The 17,719-nt window shown below is 49.1% G+C and overlaps 1 protein-coding gene across 9 annotated transcripts in view; it reads right to left on the reverse strand.

Moving 5' to 3' along the window:
- Window positions 1–1,282: 1,282 nt before the first annotated feature.
- SAMD4A (sterile alpha motif domain containing 4A) overlaps window positions 1,283–17,719 on the reverse strand; it is a 224,606-nt gene continuing 208,169 nt past the window's right edge. For 3 of the 9 annotated variants that reach the window (XM_082386512.1, XM_082386517.1, XM_082386515.1), the window contains 3 exons: window positions 11,134–11,217; window positions 9,746–9,826; window positions 5,655–7,099 (listed from right to left, as the gene is read on the reverse strand). In XM_082386512.1, the coding sequence (XP_082242638.1) occupies window positions 6,990–7,099; window positions 9,746–9,826; window positions 11,134–11,217 (275 nt within the window). In that variant the 3' untranslated portion in view covers window positions 5,655–6,989. The other 6 variants (XM_082386516.1, XM_082386518.1, XR_014242965.1 and 3 more) reach the window with 5 other exon arrangements.

Below are 17,719 nucleotides of genomic sequence, written 5' to 3' on the forward strand. Positions count from 1 at the left end.
GCTTCTGGATTCTTGGCTCAAACCCATTGCAGCCTCTTCCGAGCCAGTACGCTATATAGATATTCATCCCCCTTCAGTAAATGCAATTAAATCTCTTTTTGGGAGGGGCTGCTAGGGGGATTCCTGAAAACTTTACTACAGGAGTAACCTTTTCTCTAGGATTGAACATTCCATTACAAAGATGGCTGACAAAGAGCTACAGCTCTACTGATAAATTGCTAACTAACCCTGTTTTGGGCACCGTGCTGAGCCCTTTATGGTCCCTCTAATCTCACAACTCTCTTATCTTCCCTCATTCCACACATTTCAAAAGTGAGGCTCAACTTTTCTCTTGTACACTATCTCCTCCTCACAGAATACCGAGATAGAGCTCATTTGGGTTATGGGAATTTAACTGTAGGAGGAATTTCATTTAATGTCTCAGCTTACGAGGCATTTCTTCACTTTTCCAGGGATCGTTTTGGATTTTGCCAGTCTCTTGAGCAGCTTGAGCCTGGCGGAAAGGCAGTCACTGGATGGTCACTGTCACAATGTTAAGCTGTGGTTGCCTCAGAGAAATCTCAGGTTGCTAGGTTTTGGTGGTAATAACCTCTGTATCCTATGTTTTATTTTGTCTTTACCTTTCTTTCTTTCTTTTTTTTGGACTAGAGTTTTAACTACACAAACCTTGAGTGTCATAGGCCAAAACCCAAACCAAACCCAAGGCTCAGAGAGGTTAAGTAACTTGTTCAAGATCACACAGCCAGAGAATGCTGGAGCCAGAATTCAAACCCAGGTTTGTCTCTCCAACCATATGCTTAACTGACACGTTATTTAGAATTTATATTAATGTATATTATATATCTTACTGGAATTAGAAGTATTAAAATAAGATTCAAGCCATGTGTATTTAAAACCACAAGGCTCCAAGGAGGCTCCTGTTTATGCTGTGGTTAAGGGGTAAAATATGATTTCAAAGGCACTGAGGGTGGAGAGCAAGCTATAAACAGTACCACCTGCAAGGTTAGAGTTTTAATTTAGAAACATGCCCCTAAGTCAGGTGATACATTTATTGGTTACTCTGGGCACAGATCAAGCTGCATAAAATTTTACACCTCTCTCCCTACCTTTTCGTTAAAAAAAAAGTAGCTCATGGTTGGAAGACACAGTTTTCATAGAATGGTCAGGGGGGAACAGTTTACAGGGATGTCAGGCTTATTCTTCCTGGCTGGCTTATTTCTAAGATTCAGTTCTTGTTTTCTAATCGATCATATTGACGAAAATGAAAAAAGACACACACCAGTGTTACAAAACCTTGTATTAATCATTTCCCTTCACTTTCAATATAACGTTGATATGAAATATAGCCATGATTCTTAGTTACATGGGAGGAAATGAGTAATAAATACATTGTAGCAAGTTTAAACCACAAGGGTGTTTCACTGGTAACATTTGAAAACTGTACACTTGCAAAGAACAGCTTCTTCAAACATTAGTATATCTGTATATCAGTAAAGCTTTTACATGTAACAAACATGCTATTTCCATATATGACAAATTTAAAAAATATGCATTGCTTGGCAACATGAACTAGGCAAAAATAGTTCTTTGTTCACTAACTTTATACAGGAAAACAGGACGAAAGGCATGCATGTACAATAGGGATGCCTGCACGGGGCATGCAACAAAAGAAAGCTTTTTAAAAGTCAGCTTACATTAGGCATAAATACATGAGGGTTATATATTAATAAGGGAGGAAGTCTTCTGTTTGACATTATTAACATTCCTGTTTTCTTCCTATTCCTCCCAGAGGAATACACATTCACCTTTAAGTAAAGATAAAGGAATTACAAAAAAATAAAACTCACTTTGCAAACATCTCTGATGACTTGTAAAACAAAAAATCAACATTAGTGTTATCACAGCCCCATGTGCAAATTATCCTTCCCCAGGGCCTTCTTGTAACAGGCACACCTGAACGCCTTGGTTAGGCTGCTTCCCTGCACCAAAGATGGGGCCACCTGCCCAAGACATCCCCAGAGGGCCACCGAGATGGGGGCTGCTTTCTCCTCCCCTCGCTGCCCTTCTGGTTGTGCGCCTATCCATTCAACCCAGCTCAGCCCCCAGCCCAGGCTCTCAGGGAGATCCCGGTTCCAGAGGGGGAACGTGCATCTACAAACCTTGCACTGGCAGTAGCTACAAGAGGGGCAGAAGAACAGAAGACCCGGAGAAGGCTCCCATTCCGTAAAAGGCAGCCGACGACACCTCAAAAGAAAACCTTGTTTCCCTCAGTGTCTCTTCAAATGAATGGGAGAGGGGGCCCAGCTCTAGCTCCAATCCTGAGTACCAAAAAGGGACCGTCAATACACAGCATTGGAGAGCTTGGTGCAAACAGCCGCCCTCTTCAGGGCATCTATTTTGTTTGCTGGCCCTTGGTTTAAAAAGTGAAACTCAAAAAGCATGTGGAAAACAAAACAAAACATATCAGCAGCAATGTTTCATTTCTTGTACACAGTTCATGTGTGTCTTCCTACTGTTTCTGGTAAGAAACCACTATGAATAAAAAGCACCAATAAAACATCATACATGATAACAATATCGTAGAACACCACTGTCCCTGGGACAATGTAGAGATGTCAAATACACACTGCTTAAATCAGAACAAGGGGAGAAAAAAAACCCATGTAGTGAAATAGATTTTACTCTGAGATTTTTAATGTTTACTATTTACTTAATATAAAACAGTTGCATTTGGGGGTCAATGGGTAAATACAAAAAAAGGCACTGCCGCTTTATTACTAAATATCCGACTTCACAGCCTTATATGCATGCAACTGTTTGATTTTTTTTTTTTTTTTTTATAAATAAAGTTCTTTTGCTTTAGGATTTTTAGATTGAGCTGTATACCTGCAGTCAACACAGGACTCAAAACAAGGTGGGGACAGGCTCCTAAAATTTATCAGAACACTCAACTTAAAAAAAAATTAAAACTAAGAGCAAAACACAACTAAGTAGATAAATCTATACACAGTCAATGAAAAATAAGCTTTTCTTTAAAAAAAAGAATTATGTTGTTATTAATAACAGACTTTATCATGGTTACCAGCCATAGCAAGTTAATAAGTAACATATCCAAAATAATATCTCTAATAATCAGATAACCATTGTTTCTATATTCAGTGAAGGAATAAATAGAAATTCAGATTTGCAAATACTTTAAGGTCTTCTTCCTTTTAAAGGATTCATGCTAATGTGATTGTGTTCACAATCTGTTTTCTGAACAACCCGAGTGTTTATGGATATATGTGTTTTGCAGCAGATCTGAATGCTTTTTAACTTCTCCACAAGATGTGTTATACCATTGTTTTTTTCTTCCATTAACGTTCTTAGCATCCAAAACACACCTTCGCAAACCCTCTGGTCTTGCCTTTGGCCTTCAACATCTTTGACCTGTCCTTCCCGGCTCACACATGATCGTCCATCCCAACACATTCCCCAAGTAACCCTAAGCTTGCTTAGAAAAGGGAAGTGGAGGATGAATGTTAATGGCACTTGGTTAAAAAATATCAACTAAAAAATGCTGCCTCTTTCTGCAAATGAATTTGCATCTTTAGAACATAGTCACCCATGGAGAGCCCCACTCTTTTTTAAAAAATGCAGTGCAGGATGTTGTGGATTCATGTGTTCTTTGCTTGCTAAAGGCTCTCTGTGGTTAAGATGTTCCCACATTTTAGACCTTAAGAAGACTTTGCAAGCTTCACAACATCCAAGGCTGTGTTGGGTGTACATTTTCAATCTTGAAGGTAGAAGAAAGCTGTTTGGATTTCATTAAGGCCTTTTAAATTGTATTTACTTCATTATTTAAAAAAAATAACCCCAAGCAAACGCAGTGATTTTCATGGTCTGATCTCTTTAATTTCGACTCTGACTTTGCTAAAAAACAAACCCAAAAAATTGTACCAGACACCCATTCAATAAACATGCATCCTACCATCTCCCTGATCTCGCCTCTGGCTGAGCTGTCACACCATCACTTACACAACCCAATTTTCCAGCGCAGAGCACATTTCCTCTTGGATTTCCTCTAATACCCTCCATTGCATCAAATTCCAAACGTAGTCTTTCTTGCCCTTAAGAAATAGAGCTATTACTTCGTGGTAGCATAGTTTGTTAATCTCTCACCATGTAAGTAGTAGTTTTGTCTCCCTTCCGTGTGGGTGGATAAATCAGCCGACAACACAGCAAATCCCTGACGTACGTGATAGAATCATCATTTCCATCATGAAGTCGACCTTTCTCACATCTTCTTCCACTGCCCACCTGGGACGTCTCCCCGCAGCTCTCTCTGCCACTTGCTGACTGACCGTTTATACACTGTTGCCGGACCTTGCTCTTCTCCTCTTCCTCAGCGGTGAGCGAGCCAAGGGGCTGCAGCCCCCAGGCTGGGGTTCCTGCGAGCAACCCCCCAAAAGTGGCCTTTTGAGCTTATTATCTGGGTATTAAGGCCTCTTGCTAGGGAAAAATATTCATCCTTGCCTTTTCTCCTCCAGTGAAACTTGTACCCACCTGTGTGTGTGTGTGTGTGCGTGTGTGTGTAGCGAGGCCAGGAGTGATAGGATGACACCCCATGGTAGGGTGGGGAGAATGAGGTTCTCCGGGTGAGAAGCAAATCCAGCGTAGAAAGGGCAGCAGGATTCCTTTAGACTCTCTAGGTGACTGCGCGCAATCCCATAACCGATCACATGGTGGCGCCCTTCCCACTGCTCCGCCCACTCCAGCCACATCCTCAACTCCACCTACACACTTCTCTCACCCACAGGTGGGAGACACAACTCAGGCCTACGTGACCGCTCCGTCTTCCCGAGAAGCAGAGCTTGGCAGCCATTTAAAAAGACGACCCTGCTGCTATTATAAAAATAGAGGAAAAAAATGAATCCATAGCAACAAATCCTTTACAAAAACCATAGTATGAAGAAAAGTTCTATCCCAACTCTTTACACATTATGTACCCTTTAAAATTGTTATGTAAACAATACACAAATCAAAGTTTATCTGAAATTTTGTTGGAGGGAATTTCTCCCTTCCTGCCCCCGTTGCCATGTGGACTTCTTCTGCGGCTGGATTTCAAGCAGGGGCCTCAGGGAATCCAATCAGGGGAGACATAAAAGAGCGAGCCGCCGTTGTGCTTTGGTCGCAGGCATCCGTGCCTTCCTCCTGGGGCCTGACTCTGAAGGCAGGCTTCTGAGAAGGCTCCCAAGGGCTGGGGCTTCTGCCTCCCTCCCAAGTCTCTCATCTCTTTCCAAGCGGTACCCTCTTTTTTTTCCCCCTCATTTCCATCCAAGAAGCCACTTGCATTCCCTCCACCCGCTCCCAGTCCTATGTTTCCCTTAGAGATCCCTCCCCATGCCCCACACCAAGCCATCCCACGACAGAAACAAATGACAAAATAACCAATCCCAGGTCTACTGATATGTTTACAAGGACGACCTACGCTCTCATAAAATCAAAATGGGAGAGGGACCAGGGGAAAAAAAAAGGCTGCAAAGTATCTTGGAGGATTCTGTGCAACCCTGAAGATGGCTAACACTGGACCCGCAGCAGTCGATTTCACGGCCAGCGCGGTCACTCTCATCTTCAGCTCTAGATTGTGGAGGTCCGGTCAACCCCGTCTGGGAGAGAAAGAAGGACACAATGGGCACAGGTGAGCAAAGCAATTCCGTTCATGCCCACCGATTCCAGCGTCATGCATGTTGGACCTGCCAGTCTCTGAGGACAGATAAGGGTTAAATTCATCCATCCATCCATTCACTCATTCTTCACATACCCACCCACTCAACATAGCTATTTTTGCCAGGAGCCATACTGAGCCTGGAAACCAAGACGAAAAGACCTAATCCTCACACTTAGTCCAAGTATATATATATATCCTAGACAGGACACAGACATGTAAACTGACAATGACATATGAGGGATAGTTGCTGTAATGGAGTATGTACCAGGCACAGCAGGAACATGGGGGAAGGAGTGTTTAGGTTGCCCTTGGAAGTCAAGGATGGTTTCACAGAGAAAGGAAATGACTTTGTAGATGGTCTGGTAGGAGAAGAAAAGAGGAGGCAGGAGAGTATTAGGGTGGGGAGGGCATACAGCTCATGTACAGGCGTGATGCTGCTCATCAAATGGGGGGCCTGGGGGCGGGTTGGAGGTTTAGGACGAAGGACAGGAGGAGTGGCAGGAGATACGGCAGAGAGCCAGCTAGGTTTTGCAATACACATGCAGGTGGACCTGTCCAGCTCATGTCCCTTTCTTTGGGAGCATCTCCCTCTCCCCCTGAGTCCCTGCTAAAAGGCTGGGGATGAGGTGGTGGTGATTGCGATCCCTGATCACAGCTGAGCAGACCAGGGGGATGCAGCTGACCCAAACTGATCCAGATTCTCTGTCTCAAGAACCTGATCGGGGGCAGAGACACCAGGGTGAGATATTTTTTTGGCACCTGGAACTGAAAGATCCAGTGGACATGGAAGAGCGTTGAGGCCACCCAGCATATGCCATGTCAGTGTTATGGAGAATCGGTGAAACCAGGCTATAGAGAAGGTGGGGGACATGCCTGTCAGAGAGGAGAGGCCATGAGTGAGCCAGACCACAGAGGGAGCCGACGGCTGCCCAACCCCTTTTCACACGGCACTGTGGGAGAGTCCCCAGAATCAGACCATGAGGGTCTTGTGTACTATTAACAGGAGCTTGGACATAGGTATTTGGGGATTTATAACTGGTAGAGTAACCAGATTTGACTTCAGAATGGTTTCTCTGGCATGGCTGGTGGCAGGAGGACCAGTTAAGAGGTCCCTACAATGGTCCATGCTAGAGTTTCTCCAGTGAGCAGAGAGAGGCATGGATTAGTCATAGGAGGTAGAAATGACTACGTTCAGTGACCACTAAATGAAGGCCAGGATGGGATGCAGGATGCCTCCCTGGTTTCGCTGATGTCCGCATGTCAGTAGATGTGTTTTGGTCTAAACCTCCACGTCACGAGGCCCGTCTAGCAGAGGTGCATCTAGATGCAGTGGGCAGAGCTCAGGTGTGAGAGGGGCGTGGCCAACTGTTCCAGGGAAAGCTGGAGGACCTAAGTGACACAGAGGAGCACTGAGCCCACTGCAGGGGTCTCCTGGCCGCCTCATGGGTGGTGCCAGGCTGGCATCTTGCCAGCAGGGACTTGGAGGAAAAATGTTTCTTTCATTCAGATTTTTAATGAGATCACTGTAGGTCCACATAAGAAATAGCACTCTGTTTCTGGGTTTGCCCCTAAGGTAACATTTTGCAAAAGTATAGTATAGTATTACCACCAAGATAGTTACATTGATGTAATCTACCCATCTTACAGATTTTCCCAGTTTTACTTGTACTCATGTGTGTGTGTGTGTATAAAGTTCTACATGATTTTTTGAGAGATTTTAAATAAGGGAAGCAAATGGCCCCTGAGAGCATCTGTTGTTTCAGATTATCAATCCTAGAGGTCCCCAGATGTGAACGAATCACCTCTCCCCGCCTTCCACGCATGTCAACCTTAGCCTCTTGAGTGGTGGCTCGGCAGTGGTAACTGGCTGTGGGAGAACAGTGAGTGTGTGTATGTGTGCACACACACGTGTGTGGGTGGGGTGAGGGTGCAGAGGCCACTCCCTCGTCTGTAGAAGCGCAGTGCGCACTCTTGCTGGGCCTCACTCGTCCATTCATTAATGTCAACCTTTCATAGTTGTTGAAGTGAGAAGCTGAAAACAAGAAAATCTCAACTAACCCAGCCCCAAGTTGCATTTTCACAGAATTCTCACCCTATACCTCATCCTCCAAGGGTGATGGTCGGTATTCACCTGCAGGGAAATGACCAGTAGGTTAAGTCCAGACTCACCATTTACAGCTGTGCGGGTCGTGCACTGCACAACTCAAAGGGGCACCATTCACATGCAACCATCATAGGTTTTATAATTATTATGGCAAATTTCAAATGAAAGGCAGATTAATGTCTTGAGAAAGTGGAGCCTTTTCCCGATTTGCACTTATATCGGCTATAAGTGGAGCTTTAAGTCCCAAGAAGAAGTGAGGAGAGAAGGTGAGAAGGAACGACAACGGGATCAGGTGAAGCACAAACCCCAGAACATCCGAGGATGGACCGTGCATTCCTCTTTATGGTTTGATTCACTATGGACGCCATTCTGCCGGGCGGAGCCTCGCAGACTCATTCTGCTGGTACTGAGTCTCTCTGAACACCTGGGGCCACCAGTCAGGAGCAAGCCCAGCAGAGCCAGATGAAAGCCTTAAATAAAGACTCACAAACCAAGATGGCAGAGGCAACCCACCCCCTGGGCTTCCTCACCGGTTCTGTCGGAGGGGCCTGGGGAGAGAAAAGAAGAGATGGATAGGGAAGGCCAGGGAAAAGTAGCTTAGACCAACACCGAGAGGGCAGCAGTTACTGGAGGAGACTGAAAGAGCAGAGATGCCAGCACAAAACCATGGCCCCCAAGGCTTGGGGCCCGGGGAGCAGCCCCATTAGAATGGCCATCCTGGGATGTGGTGTCCTAGGAACTTGGACACCTCTCCCCTCTTTTCTTGAGATGCCAGCAGAGGAACATCTTTTACTACTCTGCTTTCCTCTCCCTAGTCATTCATCCTCGTGTAAGATAACTTCACTCACTGGCAGAAATTCTGTTCCCAGCAAAGTCATCTCCGTTGGCACCTGGCAGGGGTCGGCCAGCAGAAAGGTGCTGTCACAGTGGGAGGGCACACTGCTGCCACCGCACCCAACTGGGCCACCCTGAACCTAATTTGCATTCCCTGCTCAGGAAGCTGCTTACGAGGCTTCCCACCAGAGAGGATTATTGAGAAAAAACACAGCAATAAAAAGGCTTAGGAGATTAACAAGATGCAAACATTAGCAAAAAAAAAACCAGTTCACAGATGTTTCCTGTAAAAATAGAAGAACAGGCTAAAAATGAAGTCTTTCAATGAAGACCTCCCTTTAATAAAGAGCATTTGGCATTACTGCTATTAATGATGATGACGATGTTAGTACTTGGCGGATTGATAAGAGCTTCCGACACACCAATTACCTGAGATCTGTCAAGCCCGGGGGGAGGTGAGTCCTCCTGGCTGACTCTCACAGGCAATGCAGGACTGAGTGGAGTCGCCCCGCAAGCCAGCCCCTGTCAGGTGTCAGGTGGGAGGGTACCTGGGCTGCCTACAGGGGGCTGAGCTTGGCCTGAAGGCTCAGGTCCGGAGGCCTTCCGTTTAGGACAAAACTGAGATATAATTTGCACGCCACAAATTTCACCCTTTTAAAGTGTACAATTCAGTGGTTTTGAGCATATTCACAAGAATTGTGCAGCCATCATCACCATCTAATTCCAGAATATTTTGTCACCCCCCCAAAAGAAATCTGGTGCCCATTAGCAGCCACTCTCCATTCCCACCTCCCTCCAAACCCTGGCAACCACTGATCTGCCTTCTGTCTCTGTAGGTTTGCCTCTTCCGGACATGTCACATTAAGGGAATCACACGCGGTGTGGCGTTTTGTGTCTGGCTTTTTCACCCATTAGCATAATGCTTTCACAGATCAGCCACGTAACAGTACTTCATTCCTTTCCAAGGCTGAAGGACATTCCACTGTGTGGCTAGAGTGCCATCTTGTCCGTCCATATTCATCTGCTGATGGACCTTTGGGTTGTTTCCCATTACTCCTCAGGGGCTGTCAGGGTGCTGACCCAATCTCCTCGGTTACCTGGAGAAGAGGCGCTGGTGGCACCACACGCAGAGGTACCAGGAGTGAACCAGTGATGCTGCGAAGCTCCTAGGATCTGAACTGAATGGCCAAGGGAGAGAGTGGTGTTTGCAAAGGGGGTTCCCTGGAACCCCAGCGGGGGGTCACGGAGGGAGCTGTGCACCCCACCGTCTGTCCGCTCAGCAGCCCTGGGAGGCCTTCAGCTAGCTCCCTTCTGGTACTGAGCGGAGGCTTTCTCCAGGCTCTGGAGAACCTCGCATGGGTGAGGTCAGGTGGGTGCAGTCCCGGCCTGTACTCTGCTCCGCACAGAGCATTTACCTTTGTCCTATTTGGTTTCAGGATAAGACTGTGTTTGTAGAGACTAAACATCTAAACATCCCTGGTCAGGAGGACAAAGCTCTCTGGAGCAGTGGCTTATGACAGCCTTTCTTTTTGCTGCTGCTGCTGCTGGGCTAGCACAAATTGTGCCTCTCCGTGTACCCATCTCTGGCTCTGGGGTGGGTGAGCACGTCCAGACCGGACAGGGCTGTCGGGAAGGGTCACAGGAGGCCTGTCTCAATCTCCATGACTCACAGCCTCCCTGGAGGTTGGCAGGAAGGGGCGGACATCTCTCCTCTGCCTGCCAAACATCCCCAGGGCTGGCAGTGAGTCCAGGCCAGAGAAAGGCACACGTTTAGTACCAGGAGGGCACTGACGGCCTCCCAGGGCTGTTGTGACGATGCAGGGCTGCAGACCAAACACACAGTGGGACGACCCAGCTGCTTCTGGGAGCTCCTCCAGGGCCTGCAGCCCTGCACACCACTGGCGCATCCAACTAGACCGTCCCTGTCACACTGCGAAGGACGCCTCGGACTGCTTGGGGCTCTGGGCGTCGTGGAAGCCATTGGAACGGGGAGATGTAAAAACAAGGAGGGATTTTGGTTTCAGAAATTCTATTTTTAGAGCAAGTTGGGATATGCTTGGACCGGACTGGGGGATCTAGTGCCGAGAAGGAAGGAATCCAGTGCTGTGGGGGAATGTTTCCACTAAAAGCCACGTCTTGTGTTCCTGGCTCCTCCCGCGCCCGCATTGGGCTAGGACAGCTGCGGGGCTGGGACTCCAGTGTGCCCTGGGGGGTGGAGCCTCTGGGGAAAGAGGGCAGCCTCGGTCTCCAGGGACCCGAGTCACCTCCCAGAGAAGGAGGAGGAGCAGGGCGCTGGGGGCCACTGTGCATGGTGTGGCTTGACAAGGGTCCGACAGCACCCTGCAGCCACTCTCCCTCTCCCTCCTTGTCCCCTGCCTCCCCGGCCTGTGCCCTTCCCTCTCTCCCGAGCTGCGAGCTGCGGAGGATGGCACGTGGCTGGGGGTTCTCCCAGGCGTGCAGTGTCATGCGGGGAAGATGCACTCACCTCCCAGGGCGTGCTCGGTCATACTGAGGCACAAGGACTCCAGCCTGTTGTTGATGTCAGGTTCAGTCACGGGAAGCTGGAATTCTGCAAGGGACAAAGGGTTCCGTTGGTGACAGGGGCTCTGAGAGCAAGGAGGAAGTAGGCACGGTGTCGCTGGCTCCACCTGCCAGGGTGAGGGTTTGGAGTGCCTCCCTGGGAGGACTCGGGGGACGGGGTGGGAGAGACCAACAGGGCCGGCGTGGAGGGTGAACTGGACTCGGGTTCAACCAATCTCTGAGTCTGTTAGACACACTGAGTCCATTGCAGCTGGAAGAAAACTGGTGACTAAAAATAGCTGTCATGGTCACAGTCTGCCAGGCCTCTGGTCAGACCCCTCCAGCGGCTTCCCATCGGAGTAAAAGCCAGCCCCTTGCCATGGCCTGCAAGGCCCCGAAGACCTGGCCCCTTGTTACCTCTCTGCCCTCATACAGCAACCCCTTCCTTCACTCCCTACCAGGCCCTTTTCTACCCCAGGGCCTTTGCACTGCTGTTCCCTCTGCCCAGAATGCTGGTCTCTGGACACTTCCATGGCTCACTCTCTGCCTGCTGTCACGTCTCTGGCTCTACTGTCTCCTTGGAAAGGACTTTCTGTTCATTGTAGGTGAACAGAATTTCCCCATCCCTTTTCTCTGCTTTATTTTTCTTCATAGCCATCACCAACACCTGACATGTGTGTATTTGTCACCTCCTCCCAGTTGAATGTTTGCTTCATTGGAGCAGGACTTGGCTTTGCTCCCTGTGCCTAGAACTGGGGCCTGGTGCATTTCTGCTTCATTGCAAGGAGCAGGAAATGGAAACCACAGCCTGGCAAGAGCCTCTTCTGAGTCCAAGACCCTGCTGGGTGTCCAGTTCTCAAGTGGGGCTCCCAGGGGCTAAGTGACGTGTCAAGGCCAGCCAGCTGACGCGGGGCTGGGACAGGAACCCGCGTGGGTCTCACCCCAGAGCTGGGGCTCCCCCGCACACTGCATGGCCGCCGTGCCTGTCAACACTCTCAGACTCCAAGCGCTGAGAAGCAAGGGCTGAGACGTCTGCTCTGCGGGTTCCCGCTACCCAGGACGATACTGTGCATTCGAACCACAAAGCCCCCCCATCTACCGTGTGCACCCTCCCTATCTCTCCAGGCTCTGATCCCTCCTCCTCCAAGGGGGAGGCACCCCTGAGCCTCCTCTGTCGTGCTGGGGCTCACCATCAGCACCTCCCCCATCCTCCCCATCCTGTGGAACTCTTGAACATCCTTAACTAGCTTGGAAGTGCCTTGCAGACAGCGACGATGCTCTCAGATTTCTCTGACGCTCCCATGATACCCAGCCATGGCCTTCTGCACACCTCATACCTGTCTATGGAGGGATGGAAATGGAAGGAAACTGACAGCTGTTGTGAAACTCGGACAGAACTGTGAAAGCCTATGGGGGAGGGCAGAAAAAATCAGCAGTGGGATATGTTCTGAGTGCCTGGGGAGCTTCAGCCTTGCCACTGCCTTCCTGTGTGACCCTGGGAAAGCTGTTCCCTTCTTTGGGCCTTAGCTCTCCCATCTGTAAAGTGGGGAAAGGATCCTGCGGCCCAAACTGCAGGCCATTTCCTGGCTCCTTCGCATCTCCACTAGGGGGCGCTTGGGGCCAGAGCGGGGAGGGAATGAAAAATGAGGTTGATGGTTTGGTGGGAGAGGAAGTTGAAACCAATGGCGAAACCAAAGTATTTGTTTTCCTCGAGGAGCTATGCATTTCAGCCTTCCCTGCAATCTGTGTTCTCCATTACCAGCTAATTCAGAGGCAGATGTCGTTTCCGTTATTTAAAATTCTCAAAAGAGAAGGTTGGCAGAATGGATCGATATGAAGAACACCGGGAAGCAGATAAGGTTCTTTCTGACACCAGTTCCAGCATCGATGGGTCTGAAAGACAACTGTGCCAGTTCATGAGCAGACAGAGGACGACTGGGCTTCTAGGGAAGCTGGTTTCCCCACACCCGCATCCACCACTGCTCTGAGTAGGGTCGGGCAATTAGACAACCCAGAGGGAAGAGTATTTTAGTATTTTCATCCATTCATGTGAAAATCATATGCATGCAAAAATTAGCAGCCTTCAGGGTGTGAAATCTATAAAATAGAAACACAATTTTATATATAGCCAGTAGGCAAATAAAAAAAAAAAAAAAACCCCAGCAGTTACAGCCATCCATATGCTCATTGTAAAATTTAGTTTACTCTCTAGCACTCCCCTTTAAACAAACACTGTGGAGAGATTTGGATAAATAAAGATGCTCGACATTTGGAGAGAAGTCTTTCAGCTGCAGGATTTCTTGCCAACACGCAGCAAAATGGCATTTTCCAAGCCTGGGATTGCGTGTTCCAAAAAAAGGGGGGCTGAGAAATGTGGGGCTCTCTGCTCCAGAATCTCCAAACCCTAGTGGCTGCTCTTTTAGGCTGAAAGTCGGCGTGCTTGCTTTTTATCCTCCAGCTCTCCCTCTGTTGCACGGGGGAGTCATGGCTCCCAATCACTTTCAGAGCAGCTTTGAAAAATTCTAAGTCTTGGAAGAAGCCCGTATGTTCACACTCCAGAGTTTCCTAATAGTGTGACTTTTTAATTGTGTATTTGATAAAAACAGATCCGTGGCACCTCCCTGCACACATGAGACAGCGGGAGACCAGACGGGTGAAGAGCGGCTTCCATCTCGGCTGGAAGCCCTCAGCCACGGGTGGCTTGGTGGGCAGAGCTCTCAACGCCCGGACTAAGCGTTTGGGCAGCTCCTGCCCACAGGTCCACGTGGGCCACAGGCCAACTCTTGTCCTTGCTCCTGCTCAGCCTGGGGGCTCATCGCGTTTATCCTGGGCCCCCAGCTGTAACGGACTGGGCAGGTGTAGTTTCGAGTCTTCGGGAAGGCAAAAAGGATAGACTCTGAGCCTTCTGTCCTGTTGCCCTAGCAGGCCTGTTTCCTTAGCTCGGATGGCATCTCTGAGTACAAGGGATTCTTCCCCTCCCCATCAGACCCTTCCAGTATTTAGGATGTATTTGAGGATCCCCAGTTCTAGGATGCCCAAAGTCTAGGCTGATGCGGGACTTTCAAATTGTGCCTTTTCAGAAGTCCCACAAGAACAGGGACCGCCGTTCAGGCCCAGGGTCAAGAGGATTCCGGAAGGAAGCAGCGCCCATCCCTAATGAGGTGTTGCTGCAGGGTCCACCTGGGGGACCCCCACGTGGCTTTTTCTTGGCCGAAGCAGCCATTGCAGCTGAGTCTCATGGCTGTGGCACCTGAAGTGTCCTTCTGCCTCTCTCTCCAGGTCCCTGAGGCTGAGGTAAAGGGGCCAATGTTTTTAGGACTTTAGAATAAGAAACAGGTTGGGGCATTCTAGGAAAAACCTTGAGAATCTCACTTTGTCCAGGACAGCTGAGGCCACTCTGCTGAGTAAACCAGAAGGGCTTTGAGTCTGGTTGAGTGAGAAGTGGGTTGCTGGAAGGCGAGAAATTAGGAAAGTCAGGCTCTTGAGGAAGGGGCAGGGAATGCAGAAGTGGGAGCTGCACAGCTGTGATGAGGGGAGGAAGGAAGATAAAGGGAAGGCGGGAACCAAGAGGAAAGGGGGAGAATGGTGTCAAAAGGAAAAGAGATCAGTGCGGGCAGGGAAATGGGCCAATGCGGCCGTGCAGAGCTGGTAGTGGTGGGCGGGCGGCAGGGAACACAGGTACGCAGTCGCTCCCTGAATCTGCTGTGGGGAACGGAGCTCTTCTCTGGGGACCTCGCTCCTAGACCTGCAGAACTAAGTGCTGCGGAAATCCTATGGGACCCACATTTTCACAAAAAATGATGAGGAGACTATGGCACACGACACTATTGTACCATCTTGCCCCAGGTCGGTCTCCCTGAATTTGGCTCTCAGAAGCAGCGGGGCACAGACCCAGCTGGGTTCTTGGCTGTGAAAGAATTGATTCATTTGCCAACCTCTCTGCCCATTCTCCGCCAGTCCTGAGCAGGGCTGTTTGCCTTGGATTACTAGAAGGAGGGAGCAAGTGTTGATCAGGTGCTCTCAGTGGGTCCCTGTTCTGGCCTCTGCTTCCGCAGGGCAGCTCCTTCCGTCCCCTCAGCGGAGCCAGTGCACTGACGGCCCTCCCCCTCTCCCCTCTCTTTCTATAGGCAGTTCTCTGGAAGGAGTCTGAAACTCACTCGCACTAAGGAGAAAGGAATGATAACAGCTTTGTGCACTGTGCTCCCAGGTATTCTAACGATGGAAGGATTCCAGCCATGAGCCGCTGCACAGGGGAGGTTTGCGATGGAGAACAGATACGTCACATCACGAAATGCTGCCAGGTAAGGCACTGCCTTACCCGTCTCACATCTGGGTGGTCCAGTACCAAAGGTAGTTTGCGCATGGTTTTGTGCAAGGGAAGGATGAGGTCCCCTGTGAGGCTGCCCAGTCTACCTTTCTCCATGCTTTTCCTTTGAAGTCAGCTGCTGGGCCCCCCTCTGCCCTTTCCCATCAGGCCCTCTAGGTGGCGAGGAGCCTCCGTGGCCTCCTAGTGTCACGCCAGGGCTGCTCTGAGATCCTCTCTGATCCCAAGGGTGGCGGAGCCCGGGTCAGCAGGCTCTGCTTCCAAGATAAGGTGTCATTCTGCAAGCAGTTTCCAAACTAATTTTCCAGTTGGGATAACACCCTACCTCTCGGAGAAACATGACCCCTCTCGCCAGGCGCCACCCTGATTTTGAGCCTGTCACCCCCCGGTGATGGTTTCAGACCCTGTCCTCCTCTCTCTGGGAGGACCAGCTTCGTGTTTCTTACTCATCCCACAGGCCAGCAAGAGGCAACAATCACCGATGGCTCTCCTGGCTTGTCCTGAGAAACATCTCAAATCTGTCCACATGGGAATGAAGTGAAGAACCACCCCTCCTGCCCTGGCCTCCAAGGAGCCCACGGATTCTGTAGGTCCAGGAAAGAAAGAAGTGCCTCGCAAATTCAAGCAAGGTGACTGATGAATTGATATACAACTTGGAGGCTGGTTCTAGCCCCCTGGCTTTTCTTTATTCTTTGGAGACATTCCATCATCTTGATGGGATTATTTTAAGTTTATAGAATCCAAACTTCCTTAGAATGTATTGTAGTCTTCAAGATTTGCTCAGATGGTTCAAAGTGGGTGCTTTGAAGACATCTAATGGCCAGGAGGAAACCACTATGTTGGAATGTAGCACAGTTTTCTGAGTATTTAATTTTGGGTTGGTCACACATCTCTATTCCACTTTGCGTTCACAATTACTACTGCTTGTGTAAAGATGAAAGCCGCTTTCTGCCTTCCTGATTTCTGCCTCCCTGACGTGATGCTTATGGTCTAGTCCCAGCCCCTGGCCCTCAGGCCCTAGATGCAAAGGCTGAGGAGGAACTTTCTGCGCCCATAGGGGGACTTTCTGCAGCCTGCTTTCCCTTTAGCCAGGGATCCTGGGTCACAGCTGTGCCCTGCCTTGCCCTTCATGGCCACGTCTCAGGAAGAGCCACCCCACATGGGCCGAGGGTGCTGGGCAGGACTGAGGAGCGGCTTCTGCTGAGCCCTAACCAGGGTATTTGCAATCAGGAAATACGGAGCAGGCCTGTCCCCGTGCCGTGGTTACTAGAAATGCCGTGGCTCATCAGGGCCTTGCTGGAAGTGGGTTTGTCATGCTCGGGTGAGAGGTTAATTAAAACAACAACAACAACAACAATAACCCAAGGGTTCTAGAGTTCTAAGTCCAGTATGCGAAGAACATTATTGAGAGACTTGCAGATAACTACCAGGAAAACTGAAAACAGTCGGAAGTGCTGCTTCTGGAGACGGGACTATGGGCTGGGAGGGGAGGGCAGGCGGAGTCACTTTCTCTTACAAGCTGTTTGGTATTATTTGATTCTTTAACTATGGGAACAAGAGGCTTCATGGGAAGAGGGTGGAAACAATCCTAGGGTCATAGCTGACCTGAGCATAAGCCAACTGTTCAGCATTGCTGTATAACAGCAGAGGGGAAACATAGTGCAGATGTAGGATTCATATCAACAGACCCAAAAGGTTCTTCTCCCAGGGATGGCCCAGCTCTTCCCGGTGGGCCTGGTCTGCCCAATTAAGATGGGGGACAAAGAGGATGACTGAGGACTTGGAAGAGAGCTTCAGGGAGGTAAAAAGAGGTAGGAAAGAATGGAGAAGGCCACAAGCGTGTTAGGATTGGCAGAGAGTGGTCGGCTACGCGAGGGCTCCCGTGAGGTTGCACGGCGGCTGGGCTGCAGTCCTGGGGCTGAGGTCAGGGTGAACTATTCATTTAAGGTGAAAGGTCTCGTGCCCAGGATGTCTTCAAATCTTGTCCAGATTCTCTTCTTACTGGCAATGGATTCTACATAATTCTACATGAAAACAGAGGCTGGGACTAAATGACCCAGGGAGAAGGCCTTCACAACCCCCAAATTTTATCAAGTATTTCTTCCTGGGAAGAAAAATAGCAAGTATCAAAATGAAGAAAAGGAGCTTTAAAACAAAAATGCACGAATAGGTATAGAGTTCTAGAAGTCAAGAAGCGACTTTCAACCAGCATCTGGAGTATGTGGAT

The sequence above is a fragment of the Balaenoptera borealis genome (assembly GCF_965194805.1).
Source record: "Balaenoptera borealis genome assembly, chromosome: 3".
NCBI lineage: Eukaryota > Metazoa > Chordata > Mammalia > Artiodactyla > Balaenopteridae > Balaenoptera > Balaenoptera borealis.